The sequence below is a fragment of the Oryza brachyantha genome, chromosome 8, assembly GCF_000231095.2.
Source record: "Oryza brachyantha chromosome 8, ObraRS2, whole genome shotgun sequence".
NCBI lineage: Eukaryota > Viridiplantae > Streptophyta > Magnoliopsida > Poales > Poaceae > Oryza > Oryza brachyantha.
Genome location: NC_023170.2, coordinates 8,167,459 through 8,192,529, shown reverse-complemented (window position 1 = coordinate 8,192,529; position 25,071 = coordinate 8,167,459). Strand labels below are relative to the sequence as shown.

The following is a 25,071-nucleotide window of genomic DNA, read 5'->3' as shown; positions in this document are numbered from 1 at the left end:
AAGTAAAAGTACCAAGCACGAAGCATACACTTGGATTCCATCAACAACTCACCGTTCATACATCGACAAAGATTCGACTATTAACTTTGACATAACTACACAACTTGTGTATCCACAATGTTTATACCTCGTGCTCGAGCACAATGTCGGAAGTGAAAGTACCGAGCACGAAGCGTACACTTGGATTCCATCAACAACTTCACCCTTCATACATCGAGAAAGATTTGACTGTTAACTTCGGCATAACTACACAACTTGTGTATCCACAATGTTTACACCTCGTGCTCGAACACAACTTCGGAAGTGAAAGTAACGAGCACGAAGCGTACACGTGGATTCCATCAACAATTCACCCTTCATACATCGACAAATATTCGACTGTTAACTTCGGCATAACTACACAACTTGTGTATGCACAATGTTTATACTTCGTGCTTGAACACAACGTCGGAAGTGAAAGTAACGAGCACGAAGCGTACACTTGGATTCCATCGACAACTTCACCCTTCATACATCGACAAAGATTCGAGTGTTAACTTCTGCATAACTACACAACTTGTGTACCCACTTGGTTTACACCTCATGCTCGAACACAACTTCAGAAGTGAAACTAACGAGCACGACGCGTACACTTGGATTCCATCAACAACTTCACCCTTCATACATCGACAAAGATTCGAGTGTTAACTTCGACATAACAACACAATTTGTGTATCCACAATGTTTATACTTTATGCTTGAACACAACGTTGGAAGTGAGATTACCGAGCACGAAGGGTACACTTGGATTCCATCAAAAACTACACCCTTCCACATCAACCAACATTTGACTATTAACTTCGGCATAACGACACAACTTGTGTATCCACTTGGTTTACACCTCGTGCTCGAACACAACTTCGGAAATGAAAGTGACGAGCACGAAGCGTACAGTTGGATTCCATCAACAACTTCACCCTTCATATATCGACAAATATTCGACTGTTAACTTCGGCATAACTACACAACTTGTGCATCCACAATGTTTATACTTCGTGCTTGAACACAACGTCGGAAGTGAAAGTAACGAGCACGAAGCGTACACTTGGATTCGATCAACAACTTGACCCTTCATACATCGACAAAGATTCGACTGTTAACTTCGACATAACTACACAACTTGTGTATCCACAACGTTTATACTTCGTGCTTGAACACAACGTCGGAAGTGAATGTACCGAGCACGAAGCATACACTTGGATTCCATCAGCAACTTCACACTTCATACATCGACAAAGATTCGACTGTTAACTTCGGCATAACTATACAACTTGTGTATCCACAATGTTTACACCTCGTGCTCGAACACAACTTCGGAACTGAAAGTAATGAGCACGAAGCGTACACTTGGATTCCATCAACAACTTCACCCTTCATACATCGAGAAAGATTTGACTGTTAACTTCGGCATAACTACACAACTTGTGTATGCACAATGTTTACACCTCGTGCTCGAACACAACTTCGGAAGTGAAAGCAACGATTACGAAGCGTACACTTGGATTCCAACAACAACTTCACCCTTCATACATCGACAAAGATTCGACTGTTAACTTCGGCATAACTACACAACTTGTGCATCCACAATGTTTATACGTCGTGCTTGAACACAATGTCGGAAGTGAAAGTAACGAGCACGAAGCGTACACTTGGAATCGATCAACAACTTAACCCTTCATACATCGACAAAGATTCAACTGTTAACTTCGACATAACTTGTGTATCCAGAATGTTTATACTTCGTGCTTGAACACAACGTCGGAAGTGAATGTACCGAGCACGAAGCGTACACTTGGATTCGATCAACAACTTCACCCTTCATACATCGACAAAGATTCGACTGTTAACTTCGACATAACTTGTGTATCCAGAATGTTTATACTTTGTGCTTGAACAGAACGTCGGAAGTGAATGTACCGAGCACGAAGCAGACACTTGGATTCCATCAGCAACTTCACCCTTCATACATCGACAAAGATTCGGCTGTTAACTTCGGCATAACTACACAACTTGTGTATCCACAATGTTTACACCTCGTGCTCTGTCACACCCGGAGTTTCTTCCCAAGCCTAAATCGTAAAAAGAAATCCGTAAACAACAATTGGCTTAATTAACTCAGGAAAAATCCCTCTAAAAGGAATTAATTCAATTAAATCGAGGCTCGCAAATTGACTAACTGAATTTAAATTCAAATTGCAGAAGTATAAAATTTGGCCAAACAAATTAATTTAAAACTCGGCAAAAGTGGGGTTTTCCTTTTTCCCTCCTTTTTCCTTTCTTTTTCCCTTCCTTCTCAAATTGGGCCGAAGTCCAATTTTCCTCCCTCTTTCTTTTTCCTTTTATTTTTCTTTTTCTTTTCCTTCCCGGGCCGGCCCAGCCGAGCCGGCCCACCACTCCCCCTCGGCCGGCCCAGCCGACCGGCCGTTTCCCTCCGCTCGCGCGCGCCCCGCCTGGGCCGCTGCTCGGCCCAGCTCCCGCGTCCGCGCCTGCGCCGCGAGTCTGCGCCGCCTTCCTCCTCTCCCGCGCCACTGACAGGTGGGGCCCACCTGTCGGTGACCGTTTCGTCGCCCCGCGCCGCGCCGTCTCCGCGCCGAGTCTGACTCCGCGCCGCCGTCGCAACCGCCGCCACCTAGACCGCGTCGTCCCTGACTCGGTCTCCAACCTCCGCCCGCCCTAGCCGGTGCCGCCACCCTATAAATCCCGAGCCGCCGCGCGCCGTCGCTCACTTTCCGCCGTCCGCTCGAGTCGCCGCCGCGCTGTCGCCGTTCGCCGCCGCTGCGTAATCTCACCGCCAATCGCCGGTCGTCGTCGCCTAGCTGCGTCATCGCCTCCGCCTCGGTGTCGCCAACCTTTCCCGGGCTCTCGTCGTCGCCGGTGGACGCGTCGCAGCTCCTCCGACCTCGCCGCAGCGCCTCGTCCCCCCCGCCGTCACCCGTCGATCTCCGCCGCCGTTGCTGATCTCCCGCTCCCACCCGCGTCACTACCTCCGCCTCGACCTCGCCGACCCGCCCGCGCTCTCGCCGCCGCCGGTGAGCACCCCATCCTCCTCCCCTCTCTCTCCCCCTTCTCGACCAACCGCACCCGAGTCGCGCGCCGTCGCCGGACGAGTGCGAAGCTCGTCCTCGCCGCCGGCCGCTGCGGACGTCGTCGCCTTCGCGTCGCCGTCGTCTAGCCACCGTCGCTTAAGCCCGCGCGTGTCCGCGCTCGCCGCTCGCCGGCCGTCGCCGTGCCAGCCGTCGCCGCTGCTCTGTCGGATTGCACCACGTGCGTCGCCGCCTTGGCCGTCGTCGCTGTCGTGCCGTTGCCGAACGCCGGTCGTCGTCGTCGCGCCGTCGCCGTCGCGTCGCCGTTGCCGTGCGCCGCCGCCGCCGCATCGCCCGCAGCTCCCGCCGGCTGCCGCCGTTCGCCCGAGCCGCGCGCTCGCTGCTCCCCTCCTCTCTGTTCCTCTCTCGCTGATGAGTGGGACCCACCCGTCAGCCGTTCCCCGCGCCCCTCCTCCTCTCTGTCCTCCCCGGGCCCGCGTGTTAGTCTCTTCCTCCCCCTCTCTCTCACCGACAGGTGGTCCCCACCAGTCATCTGTCAGCCTCCTCTCTCCTCGCTGACGTCAGCAGCCCCATTAATTGCGCAATAATTGATTTAGGACTTTTCTGTTTAGCTAAAAACCCAGAAAACTTCTAAAATTCATAAGTAATTCATCTAGTCTCCGTTTAGGTCCATTCAAATTTCATTAAATTCATAAAATTGTCAAGAATCCATTAAAAATAGTTTCTTTTGCTGTTTCAATAGAGTTTGTGCCTGTTTTATTTATTTTTGTGCTTTGTCGCTTAGATTCGGACCCCGCCGAAGAGCCGGTTTACTTCGAGATCGTCGCCGAAGTTCCCCAAGGGCCAGAGCAAGGCAAATGACACTCATCCTTGAACATATTGAACCCATTATTGCAAATTCCCCGCTTTATTATTTCAAAGGTGCATTGTTTTAATCAAAGTATTTACTTTATGTTATTTTCGGGTAACCTTATTATTATGCCGTTGTTTATCCAACTTTATTCATTGCTGGACCAGGGGTAACTTGATTAGAGCTAGGCCTAGGTTAATGAATAGCTCATGGGATCACATTTAATCATGCTTAGTTCTGAATAGCTGAGACATTGATTCACTACCCGGTTCCGGTTAATGTCAACTAAAATATTGTTAATGGTGGGCTGTGGGTGCATGGTTTTGAGAGTCGCACCCATGGCGATTAAGGACTGGTTCACGGGAAACCCTGGAAGTAATTAAGTGCTAACCACATGCCAAAATGGGTAAGCTGGGATTTGAAGCACGACTTCGAACTATTTGACGTACCCAGGCAAGGGTAGGCGTGATGGAGTATGGACAGGCAATCGTGGTGTAACGAAAGCCTCTGCTGCTTCCGGATCTACCAAGGCACAAGAGGGCACTGCCTGACTTGGTGTAAAGGAGGGGGTGAAACCTGAAGTGTGGTACGATTAAATAGGGAGGGTTGTGTAACGGGTCCTATCACGGTCTCCTTTCCGGTATACCATGGTGGTATGTCGGCGCACGTTCAAGTGTAGTGGAGTCGTGTCTTGTGGGTACAGTAGTACACCTCTGATCAGAGTATAAATTATTCGAATAGTCGTGCCCACGGTTACGGGCGAGCTCCCAGCTTCACTGTGATTAGTGAACCTCTAATAACTTGAGTAAATTGGTTATCACTCGGGACTACTGCAACGTGGTGTAACGTTGAGTAGTGGTTGGGCCTGTTGCAACGTGGTGTAACGTTGGACAGTGTTGTGGTATTTTACAACTGTTTATTTATATATGCTTTACTGTATTTAAATTACCTTTATTCTTTTAATCTCTGTTATTTGTTTAACTGCCGCTTTATTGCAACTAACCTTAGCCTGTCCTTGTTAATCCCTATGTATCATTTATTTTCCCCCTTGTCCGTGTTATTTGTTGAGTACGGTGGTTTGTACTCAGCCTTGCTTAACTTTCCCACCCCAGAGCTAGAAGCAGAGTCCGATGGAGGTGCCTCTTAGGAGTGAGCTGTTGCGCCGTCGAAGCGTTGCCTGTGGACTGGAGCCGTACCCGCTGGAGCTAGTCTACCTTTTTTTTTTCTTTCCGCTGCATTTCCGCTAGAATAAGTGTAATTTTCAGTTGTTTCTAAGAACGATGGTTATGTAATCAACATTGTCTTTTTGTGTACCCCGGCTGGTCCTAGACAGGGATTTAATACACAATTAAGTTCAGAAATTCGTGTGAGGAATTTCTGGGCATGACATGCTCGAACACAACTTCAGAAGTGAAAGTAACGAGCACGAAGCGTACACTTGGATTCCATCAACAACTTCACCCTTCACACATCGACAAAGATTCGACTGTTAACTTCGGCATAACTACACAACTTGTGCATCCACAATGTTTATACTTCGTGCTTGAACACAACGTCGGAAGTGAAAGTAACGAGCACGAAGCGTACACTTGGATTCCATCAACAACTTCACCCTTCATACATCGACAAAGATTCGACTGTTAACTTCGGCATAACTACACAACTTGTGTATCCACTTAGTTTACACCTCATGCTCGAACACAACTTCAGAAGTGAAAGTAGCGAGCACGACGCGTACACTTGAATTCCATCAACAACTTCACCCTTCATACATCGACAAAGATTCGATTGTTAACTTCGACATATCTACACAACTTGTGTATCCACAATGTTTATACTTCGTGCTTGAAAATAACGTCGGAAGTGAAACTACCGAGCACGAAGCATACACTTGGATTGCATCAACAACTTCACCCTTCATACATCGACAAAGATTCGACTGTTAACTTCGACATAACTAGAAAACTTGTGTATCCACAATGTTTATACTTCGTGCTTGAACACAACGTCGGAGGTGAAAGTACCGAGCACGAAGCATACACTTGGATTCCATCAACAACTTCACCCTTCATACATCGATAAAGATTCGACTGTTAACTTCGGCATAACTACACAACTTGTGCATCGACAATGTTTATACTTCGTGCTTGAACACAACGTCGGAAGTGAATGTACCGAGCACGAAGGATACACTTGGATTCCATCAACAACTTCACCATTCATACATCGACAAAGATTCGACAGTTAACTTCGGCATAACTACACCACTTGTGCATCCACAATGTTTATACTTCATGCTTGAACACAACGTCGGAAGTGAATGTACCGAGCACGAAGGATACACTTGGATTCCATCAGCAACTTCACCGTTCATACATCGACAAAGATTCGACTGTTAACTTCATCATAACTACACAACTTGTGTATCCACAATGTTTACACCTCGTGCTTGAACACAACTTCGGAAGTGAAAGTAACGAGCACGAAGGGTACACTTGGATTCCAACAACAACTTCACCCTTCGTACATCGACAAAGATTCGACTGTTAACTTCGGCATAACTACACAACTTGTGCATCCACAATGTTTATACGTCGTGCTTGAACACAACGTCGGAAGTGAAAGTAACGAGCACGAAGCGTACACTTGGATTCGATCAACAACTTCACCCGTCATACATCGACAAAGATTCGACTGTTAACTTCGACATAACTAGACAACTTGTGTATCCAGAATGTTTATACTTCGTGGTTGAACACAACGTCGGAAGTGAATGTACCGAGCACGAAGCATACACTTGGATTCCATCAGCAACTTCACCGTTCATACGTCGACAAAGATTCGACTGTTAACTTCGGCATAACTACACAACTTGTGTATCCACAATGTTTACACCTCGTGCTTGAACACAACTTCGGAAGTGAAAGTAACGAGCACGAAGCGTACACTTGGATTCCAACAACAACTTCACCCTTCGTACATCGACAAAGATTCGACTGTTAACTTCGGCATAACTACACAACTTGTGCATCCACAATGTTTATACGTCGTGCTTGAACACAACGTCGGAAGTGAAAGTAACGAGCACGAAGCGTACACTTGGATTCCATCAACAACTTCACCCTTCATACATCGACAAAGATTCGACTGTTAACTTCGGCATAACTACACAACTTGTGTATCCACTTAGTTTACACCTCATGCTCGAACACAACTTCAGAAGTGAAAGTAGCGAGCACGACGCGTACACTTGAATTCCATCAACAACTTCACCCTTCATACATCGACAAAGATTCGATTGTTAACTTCGACATATCTACACAACTTGTGTATCCACAATGTTTATACTTCGTGCTTGAAAATAACGTCGGAAGTGAAACTACCGAGCACGAAGCATACACTTGGATTGCATCAACAACTTCACCCTTCATACATCGACAAAGATTCGACTGTTAACTTCGACATAACTAGAAAACTTGTGTATCCACAATGTTTATACTTCGTGCTTGAACACAACGTCGGAGGTGAAAGTACCGAGCACGAAGCATACACTTGGATTCCATCAACAACTTCACCCTTCATACATCGATAAAGATTCGACTGTTAACTTCGGCATAACTACACAACTTGTGCATCGACAATGTTTATACTTCGTGCTTGAACACAACGTCGGAAGTGAATGTACCGAGCACGAAGGATACACTTGGATTCCATCAACAACTTCACCATTCATACATCGACAAAGATTCGACAGTTAACTTCGGCATAACTACACCACTTGTGCATCCACAATGTTTATACTTCATGCTTGAATACAACGTCGGAAGTGAATGTACCGAGCACGAAGGATACACTTGGATTCCATCAGCAACTTCACCGTTCATACATCGACAAAGATTCGACTGTTAACTTCATCATAACTACACAACTTGTGTATCCACAATGTTTACACCTCGTGCTTGAACACAACTTCGGAAGTGAAAGTAACGAGCACGAAGCGTACACTTGGATTGCAACAACAACTTCACCCTTCGTACATCGACAAAGATTCGACTGTTAACTTCGGCATAACTACACAACTTGTGCATCCACAATGTTTATACGTCGTGCTTGAACACAACGTCGGAAGTGAAAGTAACGAGCACGAAGCGTACACTTGGATTCGATCAACAACTTCACCCGTCATACATCGACAAAGATTCTACTGTTAACTTCGACATAACTAGACAACTTGTGTATCCAGAATGTTTATACTTCGTGGTTGAACACAACGTCGGAAGTGAATGTACCGAGCACGAAGCATACACTTGGATTCCATCAGCAACTTCACCGTTCATACGTCGACAAAGATTCGACTGTTAACTTCGGCATAACTACACAACTTGTGTATCCACAATGTTTACACCTCGTGCTTGAACACAACTTCGGAAGTGAAAGTAACGAGCACGAAGCGTACACTTGGATTCCAACAACAACTTCACCCTTCGTACATCGACAAAGATTCGACTGTTAACTTCGGCATAACTACACAACTTGTGCATCCACAATGTTTATACGTCGTGCTTGAACACAACGTCGGAAGTGAAAGTAACGAGCACGAAGCGTACACTTGGATTCGATCAACAACTTCACCCTTCATACATCGACAAAGATTCGACTGTTAACTTCGACATAACTTGTGTATCCAGAATGTTTATACTTCGTGCTTGAACATAACGTCGGAAGTGAATGTACCGAGCACGAAGCATACACTTGGATTCCATCAGCAACTTCACCCTTCATACATCGACAAAGATTCGGATGTTAACTTCGCCATAACTACACAACTTGTGTATCCACAATGTTTACACCTCGTGCTCGAACACATCTTCGGAAGTGAAAGTAACGAGCACGAAGCGTACACTTGGATTCCATCAACAACTTCACGCTTCATACATCGACAAAGATTCGACTGTTAACTTCGACATAACTACACAACTTGTGCATCCACAATGTTTATACTTCGTGCTTGAACACAACGTCGGAAGTGAATGTACCGAGCACGAAGGATACACTTGGATTCCATCAGCAACTTCACCGTTCATACATCGACAAAGATTCGACTATTAACTTCGGCATAACTACACAACTTGTGTATCCACAATGTTTACACCTCGTGCTTGAACACAACTTCGGAAGTGAAAGTAACGAGCACGAAGCGTACACTTGGATTCCAACAACAACTTCACCCTTCGTACATCGACAGAGATTCGACTGTTAACTTCGGCATAACTACACAACTTGTGCATCCTTAATGTTTATACGTCGTGCTTGAACACAACGTCGGAAGTGAAAGTAACGAGCACGAAGCGTACACTTGGATTCGATCAACAACTTCACCCTTCATACATCGACAAAGATTCGACTGTTAACTTCGACATAACTTGTGTATCCAGAATGTTTATACTTCGTGCTTGAACACAACGTCGGAAGTGAATGTACCGAGCACGAAGCATACACTTGGGTTCCATCAGCAACTTCACCCTTCATACATCGACAAAGATTCGGATGTTAACTTCGCCATAACTACACAACTTGTGTATCCACAATGTTTACACCTCGTGCTCGAACACAACTTCGGAAGTGAAAGTAACGAGCACGAAGCGTACACTTGGATTCCATCAACAACTTCACGCTTCATACATCGACAAAGATTCGACTGTTAACTTCGACATAACTACACAACTTGTGCATCCACAATGTTTATACTTCGTGCTTGAACACAACGTCGGAAGTGAATGTACCGAGCACGAAGGATACACTTGGATTCCATCAGCAACTTCACCGTTCATACATCGACAAAGATTCGACTATTAACTTCGGCATAACTACACAACTTGTGTATCCACAATGTTTACACCACGTGCTTGAACACAACTTCGGAAGTGAAAGTAACGAGCACGAAGCGTACACTTGGATTCCAACAACAACTTCACCCTTCGTACATCGACAAAGATTCGACTGTTAACTTCGGCATAACTACACAACTTGTGCATCCTTAATGTTTATACGTCGTGCTTGAACACAACGTCGGAAGTGAAAGTAACGAGCACGAAGCGTACACTTGGATTCCATCAGCAACTTCACCCTTCATACATCGACAAAGATTCGACTGTTAACTTCGACATAACTTGTGTATCCAGAATGTTTATACTTCGTGCTTGAACATAACGTCGGAAGTGAATGTACCGAGCACGAAGCATACACTTGGATTCCATCAGCAACTTCACCCTTCATACGTCGACAAAGATTCGGATGTTAACTTCGCCATAACTACACAACTTGTGTATCCACAATGTTTACACCTCGTGTTCGAACACAGCTTCGGAAGTGAAAGTAACGAGCACGAAGCGTACACTTGGATTCCATCAACAATTTCACCCTTCATACATCGACAAAGATTCGACTGTTAACTTCGGCATAACTACACAACTTGTGCATCCACAATGTTTATACTTCGTGCTTGAACACAACGTCGGAAGTGAATGTACCGAGCACGAAGGATACACTTGGATTCCATCAGCATCTTCACCGTTCAGACATCGACAAAGATTCGACTGTAAACTTCGGCATAACTACACAACTTGTGTATCCACAATGTTTACACCTCGTGCTTGAACACAACTTCGGAAGTGAAAGTAACGAGCACGAAGCGTACACTTGGATTCCAACAACAACTTCACCCTTCATACATCGACAAAGATTCGACTGTTAACTTCGGCATAACTACACAACTTGTGTATCCACTTGGTTTACACCTCATGCTCAAACACAACTTCAGAAGTGAAAGTAGCGAGCACGACGCGTACACTTGGATTCCATCAACAACTTCACCCTTCAGACATCGACAAAGATTCGACTGTTAACTTTGACATAACTACACAACTTGTGTATCCACAATGTTTATACTTCGTGCTTGAACACAACGTCGGAAGTGAAAGTACCGAGCACGAAGCATACACTTGGATTCCATCAACAACTTCACGCTTCATACATCGACAAAGATTCGACTGTTAACTTCGACATAACTTGTGTATCCAGAATGTTTATACTTCGTGGTTGAACACAACGTCGGAAGTGAATGTACCGAGCACGAAGCATACACTTGGATTCCATCAGCAACTTCACCCTTCATACATCGACAAAGATTCGGATGTTAACTTCACCATAACTACACAACTTGTGTATCCACAATGTTTACACCTCGTGCTCGAACACAACTTCGGAAGTGAAAGTAACGAGCACGAAGCGTACACTTGGATTCCATCAACAACTTCACGCTTCATACATCGACAAAGATTCGACTGTTAACTTCGGCATAACTACACAACTTGCGCATCCACAATGTTTATACTTCGTGCTTGAACACAACGTCGGAAGTGAATGTACCGAGCACGAAGGATACACTTGGATTCCATCAGCATCTTCACCGTTCAGACATCGACAAAGATTCGATTGTTAACTTCGGCATAACTACACAACTTGTGTATCCACAATGTTTACACCTCGTGCTTGAACACAACTTCGGAAGTGAAAGTAACGAGCACGAAGCGTACACTTGGATTCCAACAACAACTTCACCCTTCATACATCGACAAAGATTCGACTGTTAACTTCGGCATAACTACACAACTTGTGTATCCACTTGGTTTACACCTCATGCTCAAACACAACTTCAGAAGTGAAAGTAGCGAGCACGACGCGTACACTTGGATTCCATCAACAACTTCACCCTTCAGACATCGACAAAGATTCAACTGTTAACTTCGACATAACTACACAACTTGTGTATCCACAATGTTTATACTTCCTGCTTGAACACAACGTCGGAAGTGAAAGTACCGAGCACGAAGCATACACTTGGATTCCATCAACAACTTCACGCTTCATACATCGACAAAGATTCGACTGTTAACTTCGACATAACTTGTGTATCCAGAATGTTTATACTTCGTGGTTGAACACAACGTCGGAAGTGAATGTACCGAGCACGAAGCATACACTTGGATTCCATCAGCAACTTCACCCTTCATACATCGACAAAGATTCGGATGTTAACTTCACCATAACTACACAACTTGTGTATCCACAATGTTTACACCTCGTGCTCGAACACAACTTCGGAAGTGAAAGTAACGAGCACGAAGCGTACACTTGGATTCCATCAACAACTTCACGCTTCATACATCGACAAAGATTCGACTGTTAACTTCGGCATAACTACACAACTTGCGCATCCACAATGTTTATACTTCGTGCTTGAACACAACGTCGGAAGTGAATGTACCGAGCACGAAGGATACACTTGGATTCCATCAGCATCTTCACCGTTCAGACATCGACAAAGATTCGACTGTTAACTTCGGCATAACTACACAACTTGTGTATCCACAATGTTTACACCTCGTGCTTGAACACAACTTCGGAAGTGAAAGTAACGAGCACGAAGCGTACACTTGGATTCCAACAACAACTTCACCCTTCATACATCGACAAAGATTCGACTGTTAACTTCGGCATAACTACACAACTTGTGCATCCACAATGTTTATACTTCGTGCTTGAACACAACGTCGCAAGTGAAAGTAACGAGCACGAAGCGTACACTTGGATTCCAACAACAACTTCACCCTTCATACATCGACAAAGATTCGACTGTTAACTGCGGCATAACTACACAACTTGTGTATCCACTTGGTTTACACCTCATGCTCGAACACAACTTCAGAAGTGAAAGTAGCGAGCACGACGCGTACACTTGGATTCCATCAACAAATTCACCCTTCAGACATCGATAAAGATTCGACTGTTAACTTCGACATAACTACACAACTTGTGTATCCACAATGTTTATACTTCGTGCTTGAACACAACGTCGGAAGTGAAAGTACCGAGCACGAAGCATACACTTGGATTCCATCAACAACTTCACCCTTCATACATCGACAAAGATTCGACTGTTAACTTCGACATAACTTGTGTATCCAGAATGTTTATACTTCGTGGTTGAACACAACGTCGGAAGTGAATGTACCGAGCACGAAGTATACACTTGGATTCCATCAGCAACTTCACCCTTCATACATCGACAAAGATTCGGATGTTAACTTCACCATAACTACACAACTTGTGTATCCACAATGTTTACACCTCGTGCTCGAACACAACTTCGGAAGTGAAAGTAACGAGCACGAAGCGTACACTTGGATTCCATCAACAACTTCACGCTTCATACATCGACAAAGATTCGACTGTTAACTTTGGCATAACTACAAAACTTGGGCATCCACAATGTTTATACTTCGTGCTTGAACACAACGTCGGAAGTGAATGTACCGAGCACGAAGGATACACTTGGATTCCATCAGCAACTTCACCGTTCATACATCGACAAAGATTCGACTGTTAACTTCGGCATAACTACACAACTTGTGTATCCACAATGTTTACACCTCGTGCTTGAACACAACTTCGGAAGTGAAAGTAACGAACACCAAGCGTACACTTGGATTCCAACAACAACTTCACCCTTCGTACATCGACAAAGATTCGACTGTTAACTTCGGCATAACTACACAACTTGTGCATCCACAATGTTTATACGTCGTGCTGGAACACAACGTCGGAAGTGAAGGTAACGAGCACGAAGCGTACACTTGGATTCGATCAACAACTTCACCCTTCATACATCGACAAAGATTCGACTGTTAACTTCGACATAACTTGTGTATCCAGAATGTTTATACTTCGTGCTTGAACACAACGTCGGAAGTGAATGTACCGAGCACGAAGCATACCCTTGGATTCCTTCAGCAACTTCACCCTTCATACATCGACAAAGATTCGGCTGTTAACTTCGCCATAACTACACAACTTGTGCATCCACAATGTTTACACCTCGTGTTCGAACACAGCTTCGGAAGTGAAAGTAACGAGCACGAAGCGTACACTTGGATTCCATCAACAACTTCACGCTTCATACATCGACAAAGATTCGACTGTTAACTTCGGCATAACTACCCAACTTGCGCATCCACAATGTTTATACTTCGTGCTTGAACAAAACGTCGGAAGTGAATGTACCGAGGACGAAGGATACACTTGGATTCCATCAGCAACTTCACCGTTCATACATCGACAAAGATTCGACTGTTAACTTCGGCATAACTACACAACTTGTGTATCCACAATGTTTACACCTCGTGCTTGAACACAACTTCGGAAGTGAAAGTAACGAGCAGGAAGCGTACACTTGGATTCCAACAACAACTTCACTCTTCGTACATCGACAAAGATTCGACTGTTATCTTCGGCATAACTACACAGCTTGTGCATCCACAATGTTTATACGTCGTGCTTGAACACAACGTCGGAAGTGAAAGTAACGAGCACGAAGCGTACACTTGGATTCGATCAACAACTTCACCCTTCATACATCGACAAAGATTCGACTGTTAACTTCGACATAACTTGTGTATCCAGAATGTTTATACTTCGTGCTTGAACACAACGTCGGAAGTGAATGTACCGAGCACGAAGCATACACTTGGATTCCATCAACAACTTCACCCTTCATACATCGACAAAGATTCGACTGTTAACTTCGACATAACTTGTGTATCCAGAATGTTTATACTTCGTGGTTGAACACAACGTCGGAAGTGAATGTACCGAGCACGAAGCATACCCTTGGATAACATCAGCAACTTCACCCTTCATACATCGACAAAGATTCGGCTGTTAACTTCGCAATAACTACACAACTTGTGTATCCACAATGTTTACACCTCGTGTTCGAACACAGCTTCGGAAGTGAAAGTAACGAGCACGAAGCGTACACTTGGATTCCATCAACAACTTCACGCTTCATACATCGACAAAGATTCGACTGTTAACTTCGGCATAACTACACAACTTGTGCATCCACAATGTTTATACTTCGTGCTTGAACACAACGTCGGAAGTGAATGTACCGAGCACGAAGGATACACTTGGATTCCATCAGCAACTTCACCGTTCATACATCGACAAAGATTCGACTGTTAACTTCGGCATAACTACACAACTTGTGTATCCACAATGTTTACACCTCGTGCTTGAACACAACTTCGGAAGTGAAAGTATCGAGCACCAAGCGTAGACTTGGATTCCAACAACAACTTCACCCTTCGTACATCGACAAAGATTCGACTGTTAACTTCGGCATAACTACACAACCTGTGCATCCACAATGTTTATACGTCATGCTTGAACACAACGTCGGAAGTGAAAGTAACGAGCACGAAGCGTACACTTGGATTCGATCAACAACTTCACCCTTCATACATCGACAAAGATTCGACTGTTAACTTCGACATAACTTGTGTATCCAGAATGTTTATACTTCGTGCTTGAACACAACGTCGGAAGTGAATGTACCGAGCACGAAGCATACCCTTGGATTCCATCAGCAACTTCACCCTTCATACATCGACAAAGATTCGGCTGTTAACTTCGCCATAACTACACAACTTGTGTATCCACAATGTTTACACCTCGTGTTCGAACACAGCTTCGGAAGTGAAAGTAACGAGCACGAAGCGTACACTTGGATTCCATCAACAACTTCACGCTTCATACATCGACAAAGATTCGACTGTTAACTTCGGCATAACTACACAACTTGCGCATCCACAATGTCTATACTTCGTGCTTGAACAAAACGTCGGAAGTGAATGTACCGAGGACGAATGATACACTTGGATTCCATCAGCAACTTCACCGTTCATACATCGACAAAGATTCGACTGTTAACTTCGGCATAACTACACAACTTGTGTATCCACAATGTTTACACCTCGTGCTTGAACACAGCTTCGGAAGTGAAAGTAACGAGCACGAAGCGTACACTTGGATTCCAACAACAACTTCACCCTTCATACATCGACAAAGATTCGACTGTTAACTTCGGCATAACTACACAACTTGTGTATCCACTTGGTTTACACCTCATGCTCGAACACAACTTCAGAAGTGAAAGTAGCGAGCACGACGCGTACACTTGGATTCCATCAACAACTTCACCCTTCAGACATCGACAAAGATTCGACTCTTAACTTCGACATAACTACACAACTTGTGTATCCACAATGTTTATACTTCGTGCTTGAACACAACGTCGGAAGTGAAAGTACCGAGCACGAAGCATACACTTGGATTCCATCAACAACTTCACCCTTCATACATCGACAAAGATTCGATTGTAAACTTCGGCTTAACTACACAACTTGTGCATCCACAATGTTTATACTTCGTGCTTGAACACAACGTCGGAAGTGAATGTACCGAGCACGAAGCATACACTTGGATTCCATCAGCAACTTCACCCTACATACATCGACAAAGATTCGACTGTTAACTTCGGCATAACTACACAACTTGTGTATGAACTTGGTTTACACCTCGTGTTCGAACACAGCTTCGGAAGTGAAAGTAACGAGCACGAACCGTACACTTGGATTCTATCAACAACTTCACGCTTCATACATCGACAAAGATTCGACTGTTAACTTCGGCATAACTACACAACTTGCGCATCCACAATGTCTATACTTCGTGCTTGAACACAACGTCGGAAGTGAATGTACCGAGGACGAAGGATACACTTGGATTCCATCAGCAACTTCACCGTTCATACATCGACAAAGATTCGACTGTTAACTTCGGCATAACTACACAACTTGTGTATCCACAATGTTTACACCTCGTGCTTGAACACAGCTTCGGAAGTGAAAGTAACGAGCACGAAGCGTACACTTGGATTCCAACAACAACTTCACCCTTCATACATCGACAAAGATTCGACTGTTAACTTCGACATAACTACACAACTTGTGTATCCACAATGTTTATACTTCGTGCTTGAACACAACGTCGGAAGTGAAAGTACCGAGCACGGAGCATACACTTGGATTCCATCAGCAACTTCACCCTTCATACATCGATAAAGAATCGACTGTTAACTTCGGCGTAACTACACAACTTGTGCATCCACAATGTTTATACTTCGTGCTTGAACACAACGTCGGAAATGAATGTAACGAGCACGAAGCGTACACTTGGATTCCATCAACAACTTCGCCCTTCATACATCGACAAAGATTCAACTGTTAACTTCGGCTTAACTACACAACTTGTGCATCCACAATGTTTATACTTCGTGCTTGAACACAACGTCGGAAGTGAATGTACCGAGCACGAAGCATACACTTGGATTCCATCAGCAACTTCACCCTACATACATCGACAAAGATTCGACTGTTAACTTCGGCATAACTACACAACTTGTGTATGAACTTGGTTTACACCTCATGCTCGAACACAACTTCAGAAGTGAAAGTAACGAGCATGACGCGTACACTTGGATTCCATCAACAACTTCACCCTTCATACATCGACAAAGATTCGACTGTTAACTTCGACATAACTACACAACTTGTGCATCCACAATGTTTAAACTTCGTGCTTCAACACAACGTCGAAAGTGAAAGTAACGAGCACGAAGCGTATACTTGGATTCGATCAACAACTTCACCCTTCATACATCCACAAAGATTCGACTGTTAACATCGACATAACTACACAACTTGTGTATCCACAATGTTTATACTTCGTGCTTGAACACAACGTCGGAAGTGAAAGTACCGAGCACGGAGCATACACTTGGATTCCATCAGCAACTTCACCCTTCATACATCGATAAAGATTCGACTGTTAACTTCGGCATAACTACACAACATGTGCATCCACAATGTTTATACTTCGTGCTTGAACACAACGTCGGAAATGAATGTAACGAGCACGAAGCGTACACTTGGATTCCATCAACAACTTCGCCCTTCATACATCGACAAAGATTCAACTGTTAACTTCGGCTTAACTACACAACTTGTGCATCCACAATGTTTATACTTCGTGCTTGAACACAACGTCGGAAGTGAATGTACCGAGCACGAAGCATACACTTGGATTCCATCAGCAACTTCACCCTACATACATCGACAAAGATTCGACTGTTAACTTCGGCATAACTACACAACTTGTGTATGAACTTGGTTTACACCTCATGCTCGAACACAACTTCAGAAGTGAAAGTAACGAGCATGACGCGTACACTTGGATTCCATCAACAACTTCACGCTTCATACATCGACAAAGATTCGACTGTTAACTTCGACATAACTACACAACTTGTGTATCCACAATGTTTATACTTCGTGCTTGAACACAATGTCGGAAGTGAAAGTACCGAGCACGAAGCATATACTTGGATTCCATCAACAACTTCACCCTTCAAACATCGACAAAGATTCGACTGTTAACTTCGGCATAACTACACAACTTGTGCATCCACAATGTTTATACTTCGTGCTTGAACACAACGTCGAAAGTGAAAGTAACAAGCAGGAAGCGTACACTTGGATTCGATCAACAACTTCACCCTTCATACATCCACAAAGATTCGACTGTTAACATCGACATAACTACACAACTTGTGTATCCACAATGTTTATACTTCGTTCTTGAACACAACGTCGGAAGTGAAAGTACCGAGCACGAAGCATACACTTGGATTCCATCAGCAACTTCACCCTTCATACATTGATAAAGATTCGACTGTTAACTTCGGCATAACTACACAACTTGTGTATCCACTTGGTTTATACCTCGTGCTCGAACACAACTTCAGAAGTGAAAGTAACGGGCACGACGCGTACTGTAAGAGCCCTAGGTTCATAACCAGGTATTTATAAATTCATTTGTTATCCTTTAGATTGCATATTTACTATATTGCAATTTGATCATATGCAATAACAAAATTAACTCTAATCGGTAAAATTGAAACCACTTCTATTTGAGCAATAACCTGAACAGAAGTATACATATTTAATATTTTATTCAAATATTAGTTTATTTATCATCACTAAATATAAATTTTGTTGAATTTTAACTCTCTATTTAGGTCTCCTAAAAATTCAAACCAAGTTTCAGCCTAACCCAATTCATCTTTTCACCAGATTTAAAATACTTGGGATTTATGTGTGAAACTTTCAAAAATGGAAACTAGGTGACTCAATCTATCTCAACACCAAAACATACATTTTTCACACTCTTGTAGCTTAATCAAATTGAACTTACCAAGAGAGAGAAATAAAATAAATCCTGAAAACTGCAAGAGTGAATCTGTACTCAATTTTTCACCCACCTCTCTCACCCTCCTAAACAGCCATGACTTGGGCCCACTTGTCATTGACCTTGGGTGTCTCTTTAGCCCCCACAACACCCTCTTGGGCGTGCTCCCACCTCAGGATTTAAGGGGGAGGGGCAGAGAAAACCCCTTCATCTCCCTCCCATTCTGTTCTTGTTGCTATTCTGTTCTTCCATGAGCTAAGCTCCCTCCTCGTTTTCCTCCTCCCCAAATCTTCACAAAAATGCAAGGATCCAGCCCTGCATGTCACACCACAAGATCCCCAAGGTTGTAAGCTTTCCATCCATCCAAATAGCCTGCACATGCATCGGTTGCTGAGGGAGATCGAGAAGAAAAGAGGAGCTTGCTGCTTGGTGCAGAGCAGCAGCAGCAGCAGTTGTTTTCCTCCTCTTGGTGAGCTTTCTTCCCCATCCATAGCTACTCTCTTAGGTTCCCCATCATGCTGAGCATTCCTAGTCTCCTCCATAGGTCACCGGTTCAAGATTTGAAGGCTAGTAGCAGGCTGCAAACTGTTTTCTCTTCTTCGGTGACAACAGCTCGGTGTCTTTGCTTCCCTGTTTTGGTGAGTTTTCAGCTTCTTCAACTCAAGCTGAAAAGTGTCTTCTTAGCAGTAGAATCAAGTCCTTAATGTATGTTTTCTTGCATGTGATGCTCTTGGCATTCATGCACTAGATCGAGCCATCCACACGTGCTGTTTTGGCTGAAAAATGAGTGAACTTTGAAAATCCATAACTAATTCATATGAACTCCGATTTCAGTGAAACAAATTCTTATTGCTTCATAAAACGGATCTCTTCATTGTTGTAAAATAAAAATGACCAACTTTTTACTGTTTTTCTCTGTAGGAATATAAATAGCTATATGTCTCCCTTGTGTGGTCTAGCTCTTCATAGATTCGTAAGAAATTATTGGTAAAAGCTAAAATTGTGAAACCAATTTTGTTGAGCTTATATTTTGTTACTCTTTGCTGTTGTGAAAATAAGCTTGACAATACTCCCCTTAAATCATGTTTAGGAGTGTATTTAGCATTCCCATGATTTTAACTTCTAAGATCCATAAATAAATAATGACAATACATAAAGCTGTGGAATAATTTTTCTTAGCACCTGTGAATGATGTACTGCCCACTAAAAATAATTATACATGTAAAAACTTGGTTTGAGTTGCAAATTACTTGTAATGCTCTAAAGTAGACTTAATTATTTTTGGAGCTGTCATTATCTGACCTGAAAGCTTGTCATTTTCATATCTCCTAAACAATAAGTGATAATCTAGTGATTCTTTCACCTAAATTCAAGTTAACATGTGCTCTACTCACTGTATTTATTTCATGATTTATTGATCATTTCGCATGTGCATGTTTATTTGGCTCTTATTCGCATATTGCTTCTTTTCGGTAGATTTGGAGAATCCGGAGAGTACCGAGCCATATCCAGAGGAGGATAGTGACTACCCTCAGCAGGAAGGCAAGCACCTAAGCATATAGAACCTATGCTTTCTCTATAAATATCTTTGGTTGCAAAACTATACCTATATATGCATGTGTTTCCTAGATGTTAAAACGTCTGTTTTGGGTGAATTGGTAGATCCTAATTATGCATTTATTCCCTGTTATCTTGCTGACCTTATCCCTTGTCACCACCGTATAGGAGTGTTAGGCTTGTTTACTTCATTCATGCTTAGCCATGCTTAATGCTAATAGAAGTATAAGGATTGACAGTACTATCATTTGTGGTGTATAGACAACTTGTACTAATGGGTATAAAACTTGAGCACTTACACTAAATTATGGTTGATGAAATATGTTGGACTTGGACGGGTGGTAGGGCGATGAAGGAAGGTTGGTTTCCCCTGATGCAAGTAGCCCCGTCTGGGTCGTTAAGGACCGAACATTTTGACATCTATTCAAGCACCCTTCGTACTTACCACATGCCTTATTTGGGACCGGCTTGTTCTTTACTAGCTCTACTGTGATTATTTATACCACGTTGGAGAGACGTGAGGGCAGGTAGCCCTTTGGAGGGCCTCGGGTGCCTATGTTGGCCGGGGGTGCCTCCCGCGTGGTGCGCCCGCCTTGGTCACACCACACAGGCACGTGACTAAGTCGTCGGGAACCCCGGCGTGGTATAGGTGGTTGGGGTGGGATTAGGAAAGACATGTAATGAGCTTGTATCACTCGCGTACCGCACTCGACGGGGTGTGTAGCTTTTGATCCTTGTTCATTTCATGTGGGTACAGTTGTACACCTCTGATCAGAGTATAATCTATTCGAATAGCCGCGTCCTCGGTTATGGACATTGCTTGATGTGTTAGTCAGTTATGTTAGCATCAAGTGTGGATTAATATGGATGAGTTTATGTTTGATGGTGGTGTTGGCATGCTGTGCCATGATGGTGTGGACTTGGGTAGTCCCTTGTTGTTGGTGAGAGCGCCGTTTGGACTCTTTTGCTTATGCATTTCAGAATTGTATACTTGCTGTCCATAAGTTAAAATGATGTTATATTTACTATTACTTAACCACTTTTACTGTTATTTGCTCAATAAAATTGGCTTTATGCAACCTAGATGGCTTAGGTTAAGGTAGACCTTGCATACTCCTCTCTCCTTTTTATATATAGTTTTGGGTAAGACTTGCGAGTACAATCTTGTACTTAATCCGGTGTCTGCAATTTCAGGTGAGGATTCCGGGTATGAGTTGTGCTTCTTGTGTGGTCACTGCTCTGCCGGGGGTGGCGAGGGCAGTGAGTGATCCCTTCTCTTGCAGCTTGGCTCTTGCCCGGTTGGTTTGCCCTTGTGGGGTTGTGGCACCACCGGCTTTCGTTTTATGCTTATGAGCTTTATTTGAGTCTTCCGCTGCTACTCATTCTGTGTATGTTGGGACCTTGGACCCTATGTTGTATCATGTACCTTGCCACTTATTATTCATGATATGGTACTGTTATGACTATTAATTGCTTACGATGAAAATGTGAGGCTAGTCGCATTCCTGGGGACTAGCTCAGCATGAGTAACGGGTTTTGATCGCTTGAAATAATCGGAGATAGCGGTTTGGATCGAGTCACTGGGGTATGCTTTTAGTCGCTACCTTCGAGTGGTTGATGGGCATATGACGGAGTAGACTGGCAAACTATCTTACGGTTATGTCTTGCGCTCACTACTCGGCATTCCGATTATTATAACAGAAGGTTGTCAACCGTGATCATGGACACATTGAGGACGAGTGGCTATTTATGCGTGTTTGGATCTCACTCCTCCAATAGTATGTGATGGTCACGTTGGACAATGGATGTTATAATACTTGGGGTGTCCACAGCGATTGGTATCAGAGCAATGCCGACTGTAGGCTAGAGCTAAGTTGGCAATTTGAAAATGATTTGCAAAATATTCAACTTGAGTCGATTGCAAAAATCTTAGGATGTGTGAATCCTTTTTACTACTCGTCTCATTCTAGAATTCTTTCTCACCTCATTCTCAGATTTTCACTCATCTTATCTAATTTGGTTGCAAAAGAAATCTATGACTCCTCTTTTTCAAATATTAGACCGATATTGTAACCAGTAAGTTGAATTAACTTTCAGTTTGTAAATGGAACAAAAATTGTACAATGTTTAGTCTAAGATAGTGCATTACTGTTACTTATGTTATTCTTAGCCTCCCCACAAATTTTAAAAAATTATAAACTTGTTTTAGACAACCAAACTTTCGATCGGTTAAAATCTGGAAATTTTGGAACACTCTGTGGTTAAAAAAAAATCTAGAAGAAAAATTACTCACTGTTTTACTCTGATAATTTTTCTGGAGTTGGGCAACTGCTCAGGCACTCACACAAAAATTCTCAGAATTTTATTACTTATGTGGCTCTCTCTAAAAATTTGTAAGTCGCTGCTGTTCGATAACTTGAGAAATTTCAGAACCTTGTTTTGGAAGAAGTAAAATATACCAACTCAAAATCTGACCAAATAAATTGTAAAAGGTACTCCCAGCCAAGATACGCTCGCTAAAGTTTAGGCAAATAGCTATAGTGGCCATGTTTGATTGTTGGTTTAATTGAATTTTCAGTTCCTTGCGATTATTATGCTTTTGGCCCGCTATTTTTATTGCATTTGGAAAACTATGATGGTTTATTGCTCCTTTCTCGGGCTTTAGTATAGGATATGTTCGTTTGGTAGTTAATGGTTCTTCTTTGGTGCGTCATGTCATGCTAACATAACATGTCATACTGGTGTATAATTGGATTGTGTATTTGTATTGGGCATTCATATTAAGTTTGTAATTTTAGACTTAGATTGCCTTGTGCGATCTGTGGTAACTTTTAGACCATTGTTATCCCTTAGTTTTTCCATCACTAACCATCATTGTTATCCTTGATCCATAGGATGTCTCGCCGCCGCACTCGCTCCCATGATCAGGATAGTCCGGAGGGTTCTCGTCGCAACCAAGAGGGGTCTCCTCCTCCTCCCACCATGGCTGAAGTTCTCATGGCTGTGGAGCGCAACCGTGAGGCTCAGAATACTGTCCTTCAGCAAATCGCTGCAAGTGCAGCTGCTGCTGCCGCCCAAATTGCCCGAAGTGCGGGCGGTGGTGGACACCAAGTCGCCGGGGGACTCGCTGAATTTCAGCGTACTCAACCTCCGGTGTTCACTCGCTCCGATGATCCACTTGATGCTGATGATTGGCTTCGCACCATCGAGCGGAAGCTCACTCTCATTCGCTGCCCCGACGCTGAGAAGACCAACCTAGCAGCCGAGCAACTCCAAGGCGCAGCTGGTGATTGGTGGGAGAACTTTCTCGCCATGCAACCTGCTGGCCATGCCATCACTTGGCCGGAATTTCGCAATGCTTTTCGGGCTGCCCATGTGCCAAAAGGTATTATGGACCTCAAGCAACGTGAGTTCCTATCTCTCACCCAAGGCAACAAATCTGTCATGGAGTACCTCCGCGAGTTCAACCACTTGGCTCGCTACGCTCCGGACGATGTCAATACCGATGCCCGCAAGCAAAATCGGTTTATGAATGGGTTATCAGCAGAGATGCAACTTGAGCTTGCTGCCCACTCTTTTCTGGACTTCCAGGACCTTGTCAACAGGTCTGTGGTCGTGGAAAGCAAGATGAACAACCTTGAGAATGAGCGCAAGCGCAAGCGGGCTGCGCAGATTTCAGCCGCGGGTGGTTCGCAAAAACCACGTGGTTGGCAGCAACCCCCTCCACGCTATCAAGCTCCACCACCTCCTCGTCGGCAGGGATTTGTGCCACGCCCACCTCAGCAGCGTGTCACACTTCCTGTTGGCGGAAATCAGCAAGCCGTTCACCCGCCTGTTCGCTCCAACAACTGCTTCAATTGTGGGCAAGCGGGCCACTACATCAACCAATGCCCGTACCCTCGTCGTGCACAAGAGCAGGGGCCAAGAGCAGCAGCACCACGTCCCAATCCGTCTCCGAGGGCAGCACCTCAGGGTCAGCAAAATCAGAAGAGGGGCCGTGTGAATCACGTCACCGCCGAGGAGGCGAACAATGCACCGGATGTTCTTGTCGGTACGCTACTTGTCCATTCATATCCAGCTAGTGTGTTGTTTGATTCTGGAGCTACACATTCATTTGTCACCAAAGGTTTTGCATCAGACCATAAACTCCCCATTAGTAGGTTGCACCCACCTTTAATTATTACATCACCTGGTTCGGAAATGAGAGCTGAATTTATTAGCCGGGACACAAAAATCATTGCACAAGGGGTAGAATTCACCGCCGACCTTATCATCCTTCACACAAAGGGTTTAGATGTCATCCTAGGCATGGATTGGCTACAAAAAAATCATGGGGTTATCGACTGTGGCCTTCGTCTAATTACACTCAAA

The 25,071-nt window shown here is 43.9% G+C and overlaps 1 protein-coding gene across 1 annotated transcript in view; it reads left to right on the top strand.

Annotated features, from left to right (window-relative positions):
• LOC121055200 overlaps positions 1–22,126 on the top strand; it is a 173,094-nt gene extending 150,968 nt beyond the window's left edge. The window contains exons 3-6 of the mRNA XM_040527143.1: positions 19,515–19,612; positions 19,688–19,781; positions 20,620–20,685; positions 21,895–22,126. Of these exons, the coding sequence (XP_040383077.1) occupies positions 19,515–19,612; positions 19,688–19,781; positions 20,620–20,685; positions 21,895–22,053 (417 nt within the window). The 3' untranslated portion in view covers positions 22,054–22,126. The remainder of the gene's footprint in view (positions 1–19,514; positions 19,613–19,687; positions 19,782–20,619; positions 20,686–21,894) is intronic.
• Positions 22,127–25,071: the final 2,945 nt, after the last annotated feature.